The sequence below is a fragment of the Alexandromys fortis genome, unplaced genomic scaffold (genome assembly GCF_014885135.2).
Source record: "Alexandromys fortis isolate MF-2015 unplaced genomic scaffold, M_Fortis_MF-2015_v1.1 scaffold_94, whole genome shotgun sequence".
In the NCBI taxonomy this organism is placed as follows: domain Eukaryota; kingdom Metazoa; phylum Chordata; class Mammalia; order Rodentia; family Cricetidae; genus Alexandromys; species Alexandromys fortis.
The window spans coordinates 829915-847617 of NW_026067979.1; the positions used below are offsets into that span (position 1 = coordinate 829915).

Genomic DNA, 17703 nt, shown 5'->3' on the forward strand with positions numbered 1-17703 from the left:
AAAAAACAAAAACAAAAAAAAAAAAAAAAAAGAAATTTAAGCACTAATATATGATATAAGGTGTCTTTATTTATAGAATAATTACTACGTGCCAACCTTGTACAAAGCACTGTTCTACATATTTGAGAATCCTACTACTGAATAAAATAAACCTTTAAACATGCTGCTCTTATTATAGGAGGTGAACAGAATACAAACCCCAGTCTATCCTAGAGACTTTTAAGGTCAGGGTGCTCTTTGGAAACAGTGTAGACTAGGTTAAGTGCTAGAGGTGAGGGGCGGGGCTTAGGGTGTGGTCAGGGTGGCCCGTTGAGAAAGATCTATCAGCGGTGAGCATTGGACACAGATGGAGCCCTCAGAGCAGTGCTGCAAATCTGGAATGGCCTGGAACAGCAGGAATTAGGCTCCTTCCAGCTCTGTAGGCTGGACAGTGCTGTTTCCCTAGACTCTTAGTCTGGAAGCTGTGGTCCCAGGCTGCCCAGAAGCAGTTCTTCTCCTCAACCCATTTTCTTCTACCATTGTAATTTAAGAACCCGGAAGACTCTTTCAATCAATAGAATAGTATATACTCTCAGGCATTAAATCCTTTTTGCGTAGACCTTCAATAACATCTGGGAAAACCAGTAAGGGTTTCTGCCTGTGTGTGGTTCCTCCCCACTCAGCTGTGATTCTGATACTTCATGGAGAGTGTGCACTTCAGACTATAGTATTGAATCATCAGTGTTTTTTTTTTTAAATCTAACTTCTAGCAAAAAAAACCCACAGGGATTTTGAATATTGAATATTATAAATACTGTTTACCAGGTTGGTACATCTTAAATGATAGACAATGAGGAATCCTGGTTTTATAATAATAATTCCTGTTCAGATTTTGATGTAAGGTCATGACATTTTTTTGCAAAGACAAGTTAGTAATCATATTGTATGGTATAATGAAATGTGATTGTGGCTTTGTCAAAGTTACCCAACCTGGGTCTTCTGTTCACCTATAAAATGGAAGTATCACTACCCACTCCTCTACTGTAAGTATTAAAGGAAGTGACACATTAAATTATTGACACACTACTGGGCACAGAAAAGAGACCTAAGCATAATTCCCTATACTTCCTAAATATAAAAAAATCACATTTCATCATACTGTTTCTACTCAGCGTTTAAAGGTGTGTGTGTGTGTGTGTGTGTGTGTGTTGGCTGGCAGGGAGGCACGGCAGCAGGAGCATGAGGCAGAGCTGTTCACGTGTCATCCCCAGGAAGCAGTGGTGGGGATGCTGCTTCTCTCCCTTTTATTCAGTTTCCATCACCAGCGTGTAGAATGGTATCATCCACATTTAAACTGGGTCTTTCCACCTCAAGTAACCCAATTTTTAAAAATCACTCTAAGACACACCCAGAGATTTATTTCCATGGTGATTCTAAATCCTGTCAAGCTGACAATCAAGATTAACCATCACAAATGCATGCCAAGCATCCCAAAGTTCCAAAGTTCTTCTTAACTCTGCCTCAGGAAGCCTAGGGGAGCCACAGACAGGTGTGAACCTAACGTGAAGCTAAGAGCCCATAGATGAAAAGAGGTTTTGTAATAAAAGGGAAGAAAGGAAGTTCTGTGTGGAGAATTAGTAGTTTCAGTTGAACTGACGTCTGCAGAAAAGGAGTGGGCAGTGGAAGAGAGGCAGTGTGGAATGGCCAGGCTGGAGACTGCTTCCCTAGCCGGTAAAATGCAGAGCTGTTTTTAGGAAGAGTTTCAGTAGTCAAGAAGAGAGTGTAAGTTAAAAAAAAAATTAAAGAAAAAAAGGAAATAATTATCCTTGAGATTTAATGAACTGTCTTCTTCATTGATACGTCTGTCTACATTTTCTCTGAAGAGAACTTTTAGAGTTGTAATTTGCTTATAAGAAAGCTTAATATAATTTTTATGATTGATTTTTTTAAATTTTATTTTAACCGCTAGAATCTTAAGAAGATTCAAGAAATGGAAAAGACTGATGAATCTAGCACGGATCTGGAGGACCTGAAAAATGCAGACTGGGTAAGGAAATTGGGTGTGCTTTCTGGTCAGTTTAGCTTTGAAAAATACTGGGTTTTTTTTAAGTGCTGGTTATTAAGGACTGAATTATAAATTAGTACATAAATTTGAATGCTTGATTTTAAAAGTGAATAAATATTTTCATTAAATTTTGAAAGAGCTGCCCCATTGTGTCTGGAAATATTGTTATTAATATTTATAATTACAAATACCTTAAATAACACTTTTGTACTCAAAACAGAAGCTCTGTGTCAGGATGTGAGACTAGCAGTGCAGTGCAGTTTTTATCCAGTGAACGTTTACTGGGCGAGAGACCTATGGATGCAGACCTATGGAGTCTCTGCCTTTCATAACACAGGCTGGACTTAGGAGATACTTTCTAGAACAGGTGATTATGGTGTTTCCAGATGACACACTTGAGTAGCCACTCCTTTTCAGGCACCCTGCTAAGTCCTGTCTGTACTGAGTCCCTGAACTCAGGCCTTGGGCACAGGACAGTAGGTGTCAGGAAGTGCTAAGTAAAGCATTTCCAGATATCAAGGGAGACACACGTTAGGATTCTGACTTTTGAGATTAAAGGTAGTGAGTCGGGCTGGAGAGATGGGCCAGCAGTTGAAATCGGGTACTGCTTTTCAGAGGACAGTTCAGTTCCCAGCATAGCCAGGCAGCTCACAGCCAACTCCAGTTCCAGATCAGATGTGTGGCTTTGAGAGCTCCTATACACACAGTGCACTTAAACTTACTCAGGTTCACACACACATAAATAAAATTAAAATCTTTTTTAAAGGGATAGAAATGGTATTATTAAGTGAAAGAGCTTTAAAAATAGATGCAGATTTGAGAACTATGAATAAGTTCCCTTGACCATATTAGTTTTTGTTTGCCATAGTCCTTCTTTGTTTTTTGTTTTTTTTTTTTTTAAATTTTGAGACAGCATCTCTGTGTAACTTTGGAGCCTGTCCTGGAACTTGCTATTGTAGACCAGGCTGGCTTCAAACTCACAGAGATCCACCTGCTTCTACCTCCTGAGTGCTGGGATTAAAGGTGTGGGCCAGCTGATACAGGTGCTGGGACCCAAACTCAGAACAGTGTGCACTCCTAACTGCTGTGCCTTTTCTCTACCTCACACATCGTCTTAAAAGCTAGTTTTAGCGGACGTGGTAGTGTTCCCAGCACTGAGGAGCAAATGCCGGTGAATCTCTGTGAGTTCAGGACAGCCAGGGCTACACAGGGAAACCCCATCTTTAAAAAAAAGCTAGTCTATCATTTTAGAGTAATATTGATCGTCTGTTTTCCTTTGTATAGAATACTGTGGCAGTGTGTAAGAGATACTATACGTTTGCTATTAATGAGGGTTTTTTTTGTTTGTTTGTTTTTTTTTTCAAAACAGGGTTTCTCTATGTAGCTCTGGCTATCCTAGTACTCACTCTGTAGACCAGGCTGGCCTTGAACTCATGGAGATCCAGATATCCGCCTGTCTCTGCCTCCCAGTGCTGGAATTAAAGGCGTGCACCACATGGCATAAAAAATATTTGTAACATAATATTTCTGTGGTCTTTCCCCATTCATTGAAGTCAAACAAGTAACTTCAAATATTCTAAAGCCAGCAAACAAAACCAGGCATGGTAGTACACACCTGTAATCCAGTGCTTGGGAAATAGAGACAGACCTTTAGGGAATTCAAAGTCATCTTTTACTACTTAGCAAATTCTAGACTAGCTTGACTGCTTGTGATGTGGTTTATGGTGGGGTAGGAAGGGGACTTGGTGTGTGTGTGTGTGTGTGTGTGTGTGTGTGTGTGTGTGTGTGTGTGTAGAGAGATTAGCAACAGCTGGGTGTGGTGGCATATGCCTTTAATCCCAGCACTCAGAGGGCAGAAGCAGTCGATTGCTATGAGTTCAAGACTAGCTCTTGGGCTTCATAGCACGTTTCAGGCCAACCAAGTCTACATGGTGAGAGCCTGACTCAAAAGTAAACAAAAGCTACTGTGGTGCAGGTGTTACGGCTCAGTGGATAAAGACTTGCCTTCAAGCCTGTTTGATCTACAGAACCCACATAGTGGAAGGAGAGAACTGACTCCTGGAAGTTGTCATCTGACCTCCTTAGGCATGGCACGGCACACAGATGCTCACATACATACACATGTTCATACAAAATACATAAATAAATGTACATTCTTTAATTAGAGAAGAAAAGGTGGAAGGAGAGGGCTGACTGTACAGAGTTGTCTTCTGACTTCCATATGCTCCGTGGGGTTGCACGTCCACGTATATACGTCACACCTGATAAAATAACAGTAGTAAGTCACTAAGTTTTGAAAAATAATAATTAAAATAATAATCCAAACTGAAGCATTCAGTGACCAGAACTTCACAAACTTCAAGGGGAGCTCCTTCTGCTAGATTACTCCTCGTCTTCCAGTATCGCTCAGGTGAACTGTCTAGAACGATGAGAGTGAGAGGAGGAAGAAGGGTGGAGAACTGGACATCTTTAGAGGCAGACCAGCAGAGGCTCAGTGGGCAAAGGTACTTGATGCCCAGCCTGGTGATCTGAGTTGCAGCCTCAGAAGAGAGTGACAAAGTGTATTAATTATTATAAATAAAAAATGATTTTGAGAAATGTAATCATTTATTTTATATAGAGAAAGTGGTTTGGTATTGCAGTTAGAATTCAGAAATTCATACATACAAACCACTTCCTCTATCAGTGAACTGTTTACCCAAATGTGGAAAATTATTTTGACTTATAATAAACATTTTTAGGTAGCTATTGAAGATACATTAATTTTGGTAAGTTACATTTTAAATACTGTATTGGTTTAACTTTTTGCTGATAAGACAGGAGAATAAAGCAGTTAAGGAATAATACACATTTTAGTATTTGTTATGCTAAGTATTTGATGTAAATTTCATCTTATTAGAACTCTTGAAGGTGGACAGAGCATCTTATTATTTGTAGATAGAAAAACTGACTATAGGATGTGTACTACATAATATAAAATTGTAACTCTGAGCATTTCATATTTATAAAACACAGGATGTCAGTTCTTCACTATTTATTTCTTGTTGGTGAGACACACTTAGGAAGGCGAAGCAGCTGCTGGTACAGAAGCTGAAGAGGAAGTACATGTGTCCTACAGCTGTGTGTGCAGCAGTAGCCACAGCACAGTCATGTGACCTTAGCTCACTCACCAGCCTGAAGGGCAGCTGTGGGCGCAGAGCCGAGCAGGCTCGAAGAAGCACAAGAACAGCTCGCAGTTCTTGTGCTTTTGAAGTCTTTAGTGTCCTCTCACTCTCACTATCCACTGACCACGCCATCGTATGGCCAGACCCCAAGTCAGGGTGTGGGGAATCCATGCTTTCAGGAAGCAGGGTAGTAATGGAGACTGTCTTAGAGTTTTATGGTTGTGAAGAGACTCCATGACCACGGCAACTCTTATAAAGGAAAACATTTAATTGGGGTGGCTCGCTTATAGTTTCAGAGGTTCAGTCCACCATCATGGTGGGGAGCATGCAGGCAGAGGTGGTGCTGGAGGAATAACCCAGAGTTCTGCATCTTGCAGGCAACATAAAGTTAAAGTTATACCAAGCAAAGCTTAAGCAAGAGACCTCAAAACCCACCCCCACAGTGACACACTTCCTCCAGCAAGGTCATACCCACTCCAACAAAGCCACACTTCCTAATAATGCCACTGCCTATGAGGTTATGAGGGTCGGTTACATTCAAACTACCAAAGGGACGTTTGTCTTCTAATGCCGACTTCCTACATATCTAATGGTATCCTAAAATCTAAATTGTTTACTTTACTTGTTTGATATCCATGCTTTTCCTTTATTCTCTTTGACTGTAACCATTCAGAGAAAACTAGTGGATTTATTTATTGATAATGATCCATACTTGGTTCTTTCAGGCACGATTCTGGGTACAGGTGATGCGGGATTTGCGAAATGGGGTCAAACTTAAGAAGGTCCAGCAGCGGCAGTACAACCCGTTGCCCATTGAATACCAGCTTACCCCTTATGAGATGCTCATGGATGACATTCGGAGCAAAAGATACACCTTGAGGAAAGTAATGGTAAGCACTCAGACTGTTGCCTGTGGGTTATTGGTTGGAAACGGGCTAATCAGTATTCTTTCTTCTCATGGGATACTTGGTCACTGCCGGGCAGTGGTGGAACATACCTTTAATCCCAGCACTCAGGAGGCAGACACAGACAGATCTCTGTGTTCAAGGCCAGCCTGGTCTACAGAATGAGTTCCAGGACAGCCAGGACTACACAGAGAAACCCTATCTGAAAAAAAGAAAAGAAAAAAGAGAGAAAGAAAAGAAAAAAAGCAAAAAAATATTTGATCATTGTAGAAAACCTGGAAGATACATTAAGTTCAATAAAGGAAACTTATAAACATATAACTTCATAACCAAAGAGAAATTTTATTATTATACTGGCTGATTTTGTGTGTCAACTTGATACAAGCTAGAGTCACCAGAGAGGAAGGAGCCTCAATAAAGAAAATGCCTCTAAGAGATCTGGCTGTAAGGCATTTTCTCAGTTAGTGATCAATGGGGAGGACCCAGCCCATGGTGGGTGGTGCCATCCCTGGGCTGGTGGTTCTGGGTTTTATAAGAAAGCAGGCCGAGCAAGCCATGGAGAGCAAGCCAGTGTGCAGTACCCCTCCATGGCCCCTGCCATCAGCTTCTACCTCCAGGATTCTGTCCAGACTTCCTTCAGTGATATAAGCTGAATAAATCCTTTCCTCCCCTACTTGCTATCTGTCCCAGTAGAAACCCTAAGACAGTTATGGTACTTCGTCAATTGCATTTATATTCGTCCCCCTGCCCTGGGTTTTTCTGGTGGGTGTGTTGTTATTCTTGTTATTTTGATACAGGGTCTTGCTATCTTGCACTGACTGTCCTGACCTGTGATAGACCATACTGACCCAAAAGTGGTCCTCCTGCCTCTCCTCTGCCTCCTGAGTGCCAGGGATTCAAGCATATGCCATTCTGCCTCTCTTAATCCTCGGTCTTCTTTCTACATTTTATTAGACAAAATGGGCTGATTTCAGTTTACAGCCTGATATCTTGTTTCACGTTGTGAGTCTTCTTCCGTATCGTTAGTGCTTCTAAGTAATTCCATATGTTCTAGCTTGTGGATGTATCAGAGTTCATTAAACTCATCACCTCAGTGTCAGGTATAAACTGGTTGTTTTATGTATCCTGTTCTATACATCTTTATTAATAGCTATACAGTGAGGTCCTCAGCCGAGTTGTGAGGAAAGGAACATCCAGCTCCTCAGCAAACCCTGTGAGCCTCTTCTCCCCTGTCACCTCCATTTCTTGTTGAGACTCTCGCAGTACCCTCACTGTCCTCCTGTTTGCTGGGGCTACAAGTGTGGAATACTGCATCTTTTACATTTTTAACCTAGTTTTGCTGTGCTTGAGAAATCTTGAGCCCTTAAGAAAAATATGTATTCTACAGTTGCCAGGTGTGGTAACATATATTTGTGATTCCCTGTACTCAGGAGGTACAGGCAGAAAGTCTGTCTCAGAAAAAAGTAGGAGGGAGGGAGAGGCAGAGGAAGTGAGGGGAAAGAGGCGGATATTCTTTTACTAATGGAGAGTTCTTCTAGTTAATTTACAGAGTTGTTCAAATCCCTTTATGTTGTTGATCTTCTGTTCCGTACACTGTTGTAAATGGAGTATTAAAGTCTTCAGCTATTCTAGAAATTTTCATCTCACTTTTAGTGTTTGATTCTTTACTTTGGTACATATATACTTTTTTTTTTGTTTGTTATGTCTTTTGTTTTTCGAGACAGGGTTTCACTACGTATCTCTGGCTGTCCTAGAACTAGCTCTGTAGGCCAGGGTGGCCTGGAATTCACAGAGAACTGTCTGCCTCTGTCTCTGCCCCTCAAGTGCTGGGATTAAAGGTGTATGCTACCACCACCTGGCTGCAAGTAATTATTATTACTTATAATTATTACATTTTCGGTATCTGGTGTCTGCTTTTGTCTTTTTTTGTTAGCTGTTTCCGAGGCATCTGTCTTATCTGCTGTTAATATTGCTGTCCTACCTCTTTCTTTCCTTGCTTACTGTTTGCATTGACAGCCTTTGTTCTTGAACTAATTCATGTTACACATTTCTTTTTCTATTTCTTTAAGATTTATCTATTTATTTTATTCATTTGAGTACTTCAGCTGCATGTATGTAAGTGCACTGTGTGTGCCTGGTGTAAAAGGGGCCAGAAAAAAGTGCCAGATCCCTTGGAATTGGAGTTACACCTATGTGCCCCTGAAATATGATCAAGTTTCTCTATTTTCTTGAAATCTATAATTTGTTGATCTGTAACCATTTCTTATTTCAGTTGGGACTGCTTGTTTTGTTTTGGCAATTGTTCTATGAACTGAGAATGACCTGCTGGCTCAATAGCAGTGTTTTTTGTTTTTTTGTTTTTACATACTCTAGCTTACTTTGTCTCCACTCAGCTCCCGTCCTCAGAATGGCTGCTGGTGCACAGTGGGTTGAGAGCCAGGTTGTAGCTCTAAGGCACTGAAGATAAAGCCAGGAGTGGTAGCACATACACATAATCTCAGCGCTTGGAAGCTGGAGAAGGAGGATTAGGAGTTTAATATCATTCTTAGCTACATATCAATTGGAGGCCAGTCTAGGATACATAAGACAGTCTCAAAAACAAAAGCACCAGAAAAGCAGCTCTTGTGATTTGTTTGTGTGGATGTTGGAACTTGCAAGCCGACTTTGTTCATTTTTTCATCTTGTTGTGGTGGAGAGACTATTAGAAGCATGTGAAAATTATTTAGAAGGACATATTAGTCTGTTTAGAATTAGAAGTCTAAGTATAGGATTCTATACTTAGAATGTCAGATTAAGTTGTATAATATCAGTGGATTTTAAAAATCTCAACACTAGGAAATCCATGAGTAAGTGTCATGCTATATCAGGCCTGTGGTCGGTCCTACAGCTCTACTTCTTAAGCTAGGCACTGACACTCACATGCTGGGCTGTGCTCTGTAGCGATTGCTGCTGAGGGCTGCTGTGGGACCTGGGTATAGAGCACATGGAGGAAGGGAGTGGTGTTGGGTAGATCCTAGTGCAGTTGTCACAGGGGAAGAACCAGGCCTGAGGTGGTAGTTTAGCCTGTTTTATTTAAGTTAGACTGGGAAACAAAGACATGTTTGATGACACATATCTGTGACCCCAGCACTTTGGATGTAGAAATACGAAGTTTGGAAGTTCAGGGTCACCTTCCACACTGCCTATGAGTTCAAAACCTTATCTCAAAAACCCACCCCTTAAGAAAGACAGAGTCACACCTGTGCTATCTGGGAAATCAGAGTCTCAGTTACTGAACATACAGTGATAGGTTCTCGATTCACATGACATGTTATTTTTTTGTCTCCTTTTAGGTCAATGGTGACATTCCCCCTCGGTTAAGAAAGAGTGCTCATGAGATCATCCTTGACTTCATCAGATCAAGACCTCCTTTAAATCCAGTATGTAAAGTAGCACAGTCTTTCCAGGGACAGGAGCTCTCTACCAAGCTCTCCCTGGAGAATATGAAGCCTACCTGTAAACCACAGTCTACAGCACAGTGACATACCTTCAGTTATTCAATACAATTACAACAATCCGAGTCAGTGCACGCTCTGGCTGAATACCTGCTGTAGCAGCTGAAAACTCACACCACACGGTTTCTGGCATGGTTGGTTTTCCAGCTCAGATCATGCTGCTACACTGCTCAGACCACACTGTCATGCTGATGGTGTTTTACAGTGAATGTGTCCTCACTTTTCTGTTATCAGTCTGTTGGCCAGGCTTTTCCTAAGCCATAGGCTCAGAATGCTGTTCAAAATGCTGTTTGTGGTTCTCCTTACTTCTTTTCCTCCTGGCTGAGTAGCCGGCTTCCGTCAAACCATGTCAAGCCTGTGTGCATAAAGTAACAGCGAGGGTAAAGCAGAAGGAAGGGGAGTCATAAGAACCGGATAGTTCACACTAGCAACACAGTCTAGCTTGATGGAGCTCTAAACAAGTTAACCTGCCTCTCAGCCTCAGTGTCCTCCTTAATAGACTGTAGACAGTAGTACTTCAAGGTGGTGAGTTACTAATGGTTCTCTGGACAGGGGTTGTGGTTTGCCCTATAATCTCAGCACTCAAGAAGCTGAGATGAGGGGTTGCCACAAGTGTGAGACAAGTCTGGACTATAGAATAAGACTTGAGTCTCAAAATGACAACAGTATAGTTAGTTTTCAAAACAGTAGCATAAAGGGGACATGACTATAGCTTTAGCAGATCTGACTACTGCAGTTTACCTGAGTCATGTGATCAGATCACTGGGAGATCCAGTAGTCTCCTATTGCATTAAAAGTCTTGACAGTGGAGGTTGTGAGATAGCTCAGAGGTAAAGTGTCTGCCACCAAGACTAATGGTCTGGGGTCTTTGCCCAGACAAAGTAGAAGGTGTAAACTCACTCTCTTGAATTGTTGTCTGACTTATATACATTAACATACATAGAAAATTTAAAAATTTGAAATCTTGATATTGAATGACTTGAATAGCCTTTTATTGTGCAACATGACAGTCAGTGAAATATAGTTCATAATTCTGTATTGTATGAATAAAGTCAAAACAGCTAATCGAGTCTCTAACCATGGCTCTTCCTTTCCAAGGCATCAGCCAGGAAATTGAAACCAACCCCACCCCGACCACGAAGCCTCCATGAAAGAATATTAGAAGAAATTAAAGCAGAAAGAAAGCTGCGGCCTGTGTCACCAGAAGAAATTAGGCGGAGCAGACTAGGTAAGTCCCCACTTCCTGTGCTCACGAGTCACTGCTAGGAAAATTGTGTTTCTACTCATACATGTAAGAGTAACCAACAGTTCTCTTTCTCCTGTGTCTTCCCTTCCTTCCCGCCCCTCCTCTCCTAGCTGTTGCACACTAACATGTACCCTCAGGTTTGATATGACAGTTCTTCCCTCTCTGATGTTGAACATGAGAACATTGTGCTGCCACAGCAGAAAGGGATAAAAGATGTAGCCTCTAGGATACTTTTTCTATAAGAGCTAAATAAGATTGTGCTGAAAAGAGGAAAGAAAGCCCTGCTAAACTGACATGTGTACAACTGTAGATGACAGACACATAGCATTACTTCATTTCTTTCAGAATCCTTCTGATCATGGGTGTGGGCGGGTGTAGGCGCTCCTGTGTGTGCCATGCAGAGACCAGAAGTTAGCATGAAGGGGTCTGCTGCTGTCTTCTACCATGTTTTGAGACAGTTTTTCACTGTGTTTGGAGCATACTGTTGAAGCTAAGCTAGCTGGCCCAGCAATCCCCTGGAACCATCCATCATCTCCACCCCCTCCCACCATTGGGGTCACAGCTTTTTCAGAGTCAGGGCCTCATGCTTGTGCAGCAAGCCTTCTGCCCCCTGAGAAGACTGTCCATAGTGGCCGCACTATTCTGTGCCCTCTTCAGCAGCAGCAAATGCCTTGGTTCTGCATCCTTGCTTCACTTACTACCACTGGGTCTTTGAGGAGCTTGTTTATTTGACAGAGGTCATCCTGACACAGAAGGTGATTTCTCAGTCTAGTTTTGATTTTCATTTCCCTAGTGATTGATGATTGATGTTTGCGTATTCTTTCATGTATTTGTGAACTATTTGTGTCACCTGTGGATTGTCTCTTTAGGTTCTTTGCTTATTTTTAAGTCAGGGACATCAGATTGTGTTTTATTATTGAGTTATTAGCATTTGTTAGTATTTTAAGCATTAACCCTGTGTGTTGTTGTAGTCAGCAAGTTCCTTTCCCCCATAAAGTAAGCTGCCTCTCACCTGTAAGAGTCCAGGAACAGCAGGAGTGTCGGGAGTGTGAAGCAGAGAGGACAGAAGTGCTTTCCAGATGTCCTCTGATGACTTGACGTCTGAGTCAGTCCCTGTGCCCTGCAGGCTCCAACCCCCCCCCCCCAACATGAGCCCAAAAGGGACAGTCACATAGCACCATAAGAATTTCAGGAGTGTTTTTTTTCTATTTCTGGGAAAATGATTATAAAGATTCCAATGGAGGGAGTAGAAGGCCGGAGAGATGAATCAGCAGGTAAGAGCACTGTTTGCTCTTGAGAGGACATGGGTTCAAATCCCAATATTCACATGACAACTTAGAACTCTGTAACTCCAGAACTAGGGAATGTGGTGCAGACCCCCCCCCAATGCTTCTGACCCTTGAGGGCACATACATTTATGTATGTGGTGTATATACTTACATGCAGACAAAGCAGTCATACATAGAAAATTAAATCTTTAAAATAATTTTTTTAAAATGAAGATTCTCTGGGGGCCTGGAGATATAACTCCGTAATTGAATGTTTCCCACATGCCTTTAATGCTAACACTGGAGAGGCAGAGGGGGTGGGGTGGACGGGTGTTTATGAGTTTGAGGTCAACCTGGTTTACATGGTGAGACCCTTCCTCAAAAAAAAAAAAAAGCAGCAAAGAAAAAAAGATTTTTCATGGGAATACACATTTATAATCCCAGCTCTCAGAAGGTAGAAGGATCATGAATTCGAGGCCAGTCTGGGTATATAGTGTCTAACGTTAAAGGAAAAAGGAGGGACAAGGGACAAAGAGAAGGGAGCACAGGGAGAGAAGAAAAAGAAACTATTTTTTTTGGGGGGGAGGGATGGAGTTGAATCTGTAGGTGACTTTGTGTATATGGATTTTCTTTGTTTTGATTTTTGAGACAGGGTTACCATGTAGCTGTAGCTGTTCCCAAACTCACTCTGTAGACCAGTCTGGCCTTGAACTCAGAGATCCACCTCTGCCTCCTGAGTGCTAGAATTAAAGATGTATACTATCTTTACCTGGCTGGTATATGAATATTTTAACAATATTAATTCTCCAATCTGTGAGCATAGACCATCTTTCCTTGTTATTAATGTTCCTAAATAGCTTATTATTTTTCAGTGATGTAACAAATGGTATTTTTTTTTGTGTTCCTTTTTGCATGTTATATCAACACATAATACATTTGTCTTACATTGACTTTCTATCAAGAAACTTGAATCTAGGTGTCAAGGTAGTAAATACTAGCCAGGACACCATCCTTGTGTTCCAGAAATAAATCCCACTTAGTCATGGTGTGTGGCCTTTAATGTGCTGTTGGACTGGCTTGATAGTATTTGTTGAGGTTTTGTTTTCTTTCTTTGTGTTTTAGTTTCAGTGTTCCTCCCTCTTCTGTGTCTTAGAACAGTTTGGAAAAGATTGGAATTATTTCATCTCTCAAGGTTTGGTAGAATCATGGGTGAAGCACTCTAGTCCAGGACTTTTCTTACTGGGAACTTTTTGTTTTGTGTTATGAGACAGCATCATATAGTTGAGGTACTCCTCAGACTTACTGTAGCTAAGGATGGTCTTGATTTAGGCGCAAATGTTATAGGCGTATGCCATCGCTCCAGACTTTTTGTTTGTTTTCCTGAGACAGAGTCTCATTATGTAGCTCTGACAGACCTCAGACTCATTATGTAGACCAGGCTGGGGCCTCCTGCATGCTGAGACCACAGGTTGGGAGCTTCTGGACTTCTGACCTAGTCTCTCATTTGTATTTCTTCATTTCACTTCTTGAGATTTTATTTAACTCTGAGGAAGGGGACCCTGATTTAGGAAAACTAAACAACAAATTTATGTTTGTTTGCCATATTTCCATCATGAGCTTTGATGTTTCACAATGTTTAGAATTGAGCAGTCATAGTATGTGATTATTCAGAGACAGATGATACGGTTCAGCCACTTAAGGCTCTTGCCACCAAGCCTGGTGATCCAAGTTTGATTCCCCAGTAGTTCTCAGTAAGACCCACGTGACAGAAGGAGGACTGCCTCAAATTGTCTTTCACACACACACACACACACACACACACTCGCGCGCGGCGCGCACACGTGCTCACATGGCATGTGCAAATATACACATTAAATAAATACTTTTTTCAAAAGAAAGAAAATGATTCTGAGATTCTTCCTTCTAGAATTCTGAGTTTAAACTAGTCTTTAACCTCAAGTGGAAAGGAAGAGATTGCGTTGGGTTTTACGATAGACTTCTATTTTAGGGTGTTTGGTTAGGATAGAATTGGCAGGATTAACTTGAAAAAACAAATTTCTCTAGATATTTTTATGTCTCTCCTTGTAATTACAAGTAGAAACAATGCAGATAGTGGGAGAAATGTCTTAATGACTAAGAGAATTATCCATGGTTTCAAAATCCCCTGGCATCCTCTGTGAACACGGGCATTACAAATAACAGTGAGGGGTAAGGAACGACTCAGTCAGGAGAGCACCTGCCTTCAAGCAGGAGGGTTTGTGTTTGGTCCTAGAAGCCATATACCTATGTCCAGCGTGGCGGTGCATGCTTGGAACTGCTGCGCTGAGGGAAATGGAGAAGGAGGGTTCCTGAGGTTCACTGCCAACCAGTCTAGCCTCATTGGTAAATTCCAGGTGTAAGCAGACTTTTCTTTTTCCTTAGGCTTCTTCCCAAATAGCCACACAGAGACTTAATATTAAGTATAAATGCTTGGCCAATAGCTTGAGCTTCTTTTTTAGTTTGCTCTTATAAATTAAATTAACCCATTTCTTGAATCTGTGTGCTGCCTAAGGCTCGTTTACCTCATCTACGTACTTCCCATCTTGCTCACTGTGTCTCATGGTGTCTCCTCTGACTCTGCCTTTTGTCTCCCCAGCATAGCCATCAGCCAATCAGCTTTTAATTTTGTTCATTCATTAATTCATTCATTGGTTTTCTGAGACGGGGTTTCTCTGTAGCTTTGGAGCCTGTCCTGGAACTAGCTCTTGTAGACCAGGCTGGCTTCGAACTCATAGAGATTCACCTGCCTCTGCCTCCCGAGTGCTGAGATTAAAAGCATGCGCCACTGCTTTTTATTAACGGTGAGAGCAACTCATCATCACAGTGAATAGAAGGATTAATCCAGAATATTCAGGCCATTAAAAGACTGTCTTAAAGGAGGTAAAAGCATCCTAATGGTGATATCCAAGCTTGTCCTTTAGCCCCCATACACACTTCAATTCATAAAAAATAAAATTAAATTTTTTTAAATAATGACATAAACTACAAAATCTACATTCTCTTGGTTTAACATTAATTATGGCTGAAAATCTTTCATCATTAAACATAAACCAAAACATGATTTATTAAGACATGATTTCCCAGCTGATGTCTAAATGATGTATTTACCTACTCCCTACTGGTGTATGGGCCATTTCCTTTTTTTCCTAGTAAGTCTGTAGTTACTGTTATTTGTTGTACCTCAGCCTCTATTTGTGTCGCTGGTACTTTTTTTTTTGGTTTTTCGAGACAGGGTTTCTCTGTGGCTTTGGAGCCTGTCCTGGAACTAGCTTTTGTAGACCAGGCTGGTCTCGAACTCACAGAGATCCGCCTGCCTCTGCCTCCCGAGTGCTGGGATTAAAGGCGTGCGCCACCACCGCCCTCCCGGCACTGGTACTTTTTTCTAAACATCTTACTATAATCCTTCACTCTTGTCCTTTCGGTGGTATATAGTGCTGAAAAATGAAAGCCTCAGTTAGGGATTTCACTCAGACCCAAAAAACAACAAAAAGGGGAGCCAAGAATGTAGCTGAGTTGATAGAGTACTTGTCTACCCTGCATAAAGACCTGGGTTCAGTTAGCTTGTGGGGAGTGAGCGGGGAGATGAACTTCATTACCCAAGAGTTGATAATACTGCTTTTGTATGCTGTGGTCAGTTTACTCAAAAGTTATGTTCATGTACCAGAAAAGAGCTCAATAAAAGATATTAGTAGACTTGGTTGAAGAGTGGTTTGAGAATATGTATTATTTTATTTGCTATACTTAGCAAGGGAAATCTGGGATATAGTTGAGTATAGAACTGAGTATTTTATTTTTTTGAATGGTGGGTAGAAAATTATTCTCATCAACACAAAATCCCTGTTCACTTTCCTGAGACATCTAAAACTCTTGCATATTGGATGGAAATGCTTAAATTCTTAGTTCCTGGCAATCAAATATTATCGTTTACAAGATACTTATTATTTGATGAACATAACTTTTGAATAAAACTGACCACTGCATACAAAAGGAATGCTATCACTTCTTGAGAGATGAGGTTCATATTTTTTCTCATTATCTTGTTTTCATTCTCAGTGTATTCTTTAAAATGGTATTTTTTTCTTCAGATTGTTGTTGTCTGGAACTGGAATTAAGACTCTTGTGTGGTTTTATTATATTTCAGAATTGTATCCACTAGCTTCTAGCTAACCTCCAAGGACTGCCAGTGAGAACTCTGCCCCTTCACTCTGTCCTGTCTCCCTGTGGATCCCTAATGGCTGAATTACTTTCTCTTTATTGTTTGTTTTCTTTTTTCAGCAATGCGGCCACTTAGCATGTCTCACAGTTTTGACTTGTCAGGTAAAAAAAAAAAAAAAAAAAAAAAAAAGCACTTTCACACCTGACATGGGCTGTGTGGTTTCTGTGAATCACATTCATTTGTCTGCTTGTTTAGACGTGTCAGAAAAGAAAATTGAAAAGCTTTCTTCTAAGCTGTGGTCAGTAAAACAAAATAGCCTACCTATTTCAGAGCAATCCACGTAATTAAAGCCACAGTGGATCTGCAGCTCCCAGAAGAGCTGTGCTGCCGTTGGCAGACTGAACATGGCTGCTGCCCAGTACGTGGCGGCTCTCACTGGGTCAGACCTTTCCTGTAAGGAAACAGAAAAAACTGTAAAGAAACCATTTTGAAGTGAGCTTCAGTGGGCAGAACTGCCGTCTGTGCCCTCTGCCTGTCATTCATGGCTCTGTGCTGGCCCCAAAAGATCACTGTCAGAGCTCTCTGATGTGTGCCCTAACTCTACAGTGTGCTTTACAATTCCTGTTTAGTCATCCGGGATAATGGTTAAATGAAAAATTGAAAATGACTATATTTTATTGTAAATAAAAATTTAAATACATTTATGAGCAAATTTTTTATTTTTTTCTTAATTCTTATATTCTCAAATTCAATATGTTACCATTTCCAGCTAAAATGAGGCAAGATATATTTCCCCAGAATGTTTCTGGAAATGTTATGGAATACTTCCTAAGTTAAAAAGAATTGTTGGCACACAAATTTATGCATAACAAGCCAGTGAGTTCCAGTATCTTTTTCTAGTGTCATTATTGAATATTTATTGTCTTCTAACTACAGGTTAGTTTCCATGTGTTTTTTAATTTTCTGTTTGCTTTTGTAGCTCTCAAGCATGACTTTAGCAGTTTGGTCCTCATTAACTATTTTTGACTGACCACCAGAGAGCCTTTTCTCTTTTCTCTATCCATTTAGCTAATCTTATTTATTTTATGAACTATGTGTGCAGTGAACCTGTAAAAATTTTAGACTGGAAAATAAAACCAAAATTTTGGACCATGTGTGCTATGCTAAATCTCTAAAAGCTAGTCACTGTCACTCTGGACATCTGCTGGTCACGTGTCCATTGGCTGGATAAGGAGTAGAAGGCCACCTAAACATAGGGATTGCAGGCTGGTATTGGCTGGTCAGGACAGCGTGCATGCTCTCGAACATGCTTCTGCACGTGATCTCTGGTGTTCTTACAGGCTCATGGTGGCCCTATGTCAGGAAAACCAGGGCAGAATAGTTTTGT

At 41.0% G+C, this 17703-nt stretch overlaps 1 protein-coding gene across 2 annotated transcripts in view; it reads left to right on the plus strand.

Moving 5' to 3' along the window:
* Window positions 1-17703, plus strand: part of Spire1 (spire type actin nucleation factor 1) — a 120791-nt gene that overhangs the window by 79903 nt on the left and 23185 nt on the right. For both annotated transcript variants that reach the window (XM_050157892.1, XM_050157893.1), the window contains exons 5-8: window positions 1949-2026; window positions 5934-6098; window positions 9446-9532; window positions 10706-10835. In XM_050157892.1, the coding sequence (XP_050013849.1) occupies window positions 1949-2026; window positions 5934-6098; window positions 9446-9532; window positions 10706-10835 (460 nt within the window). The remainder of the gene's footprint in view (window positions 1-1948; window positions 2027-5933; window positions 6099-9445; window positions 9533-10705; window positions 10836-17703) is intronic.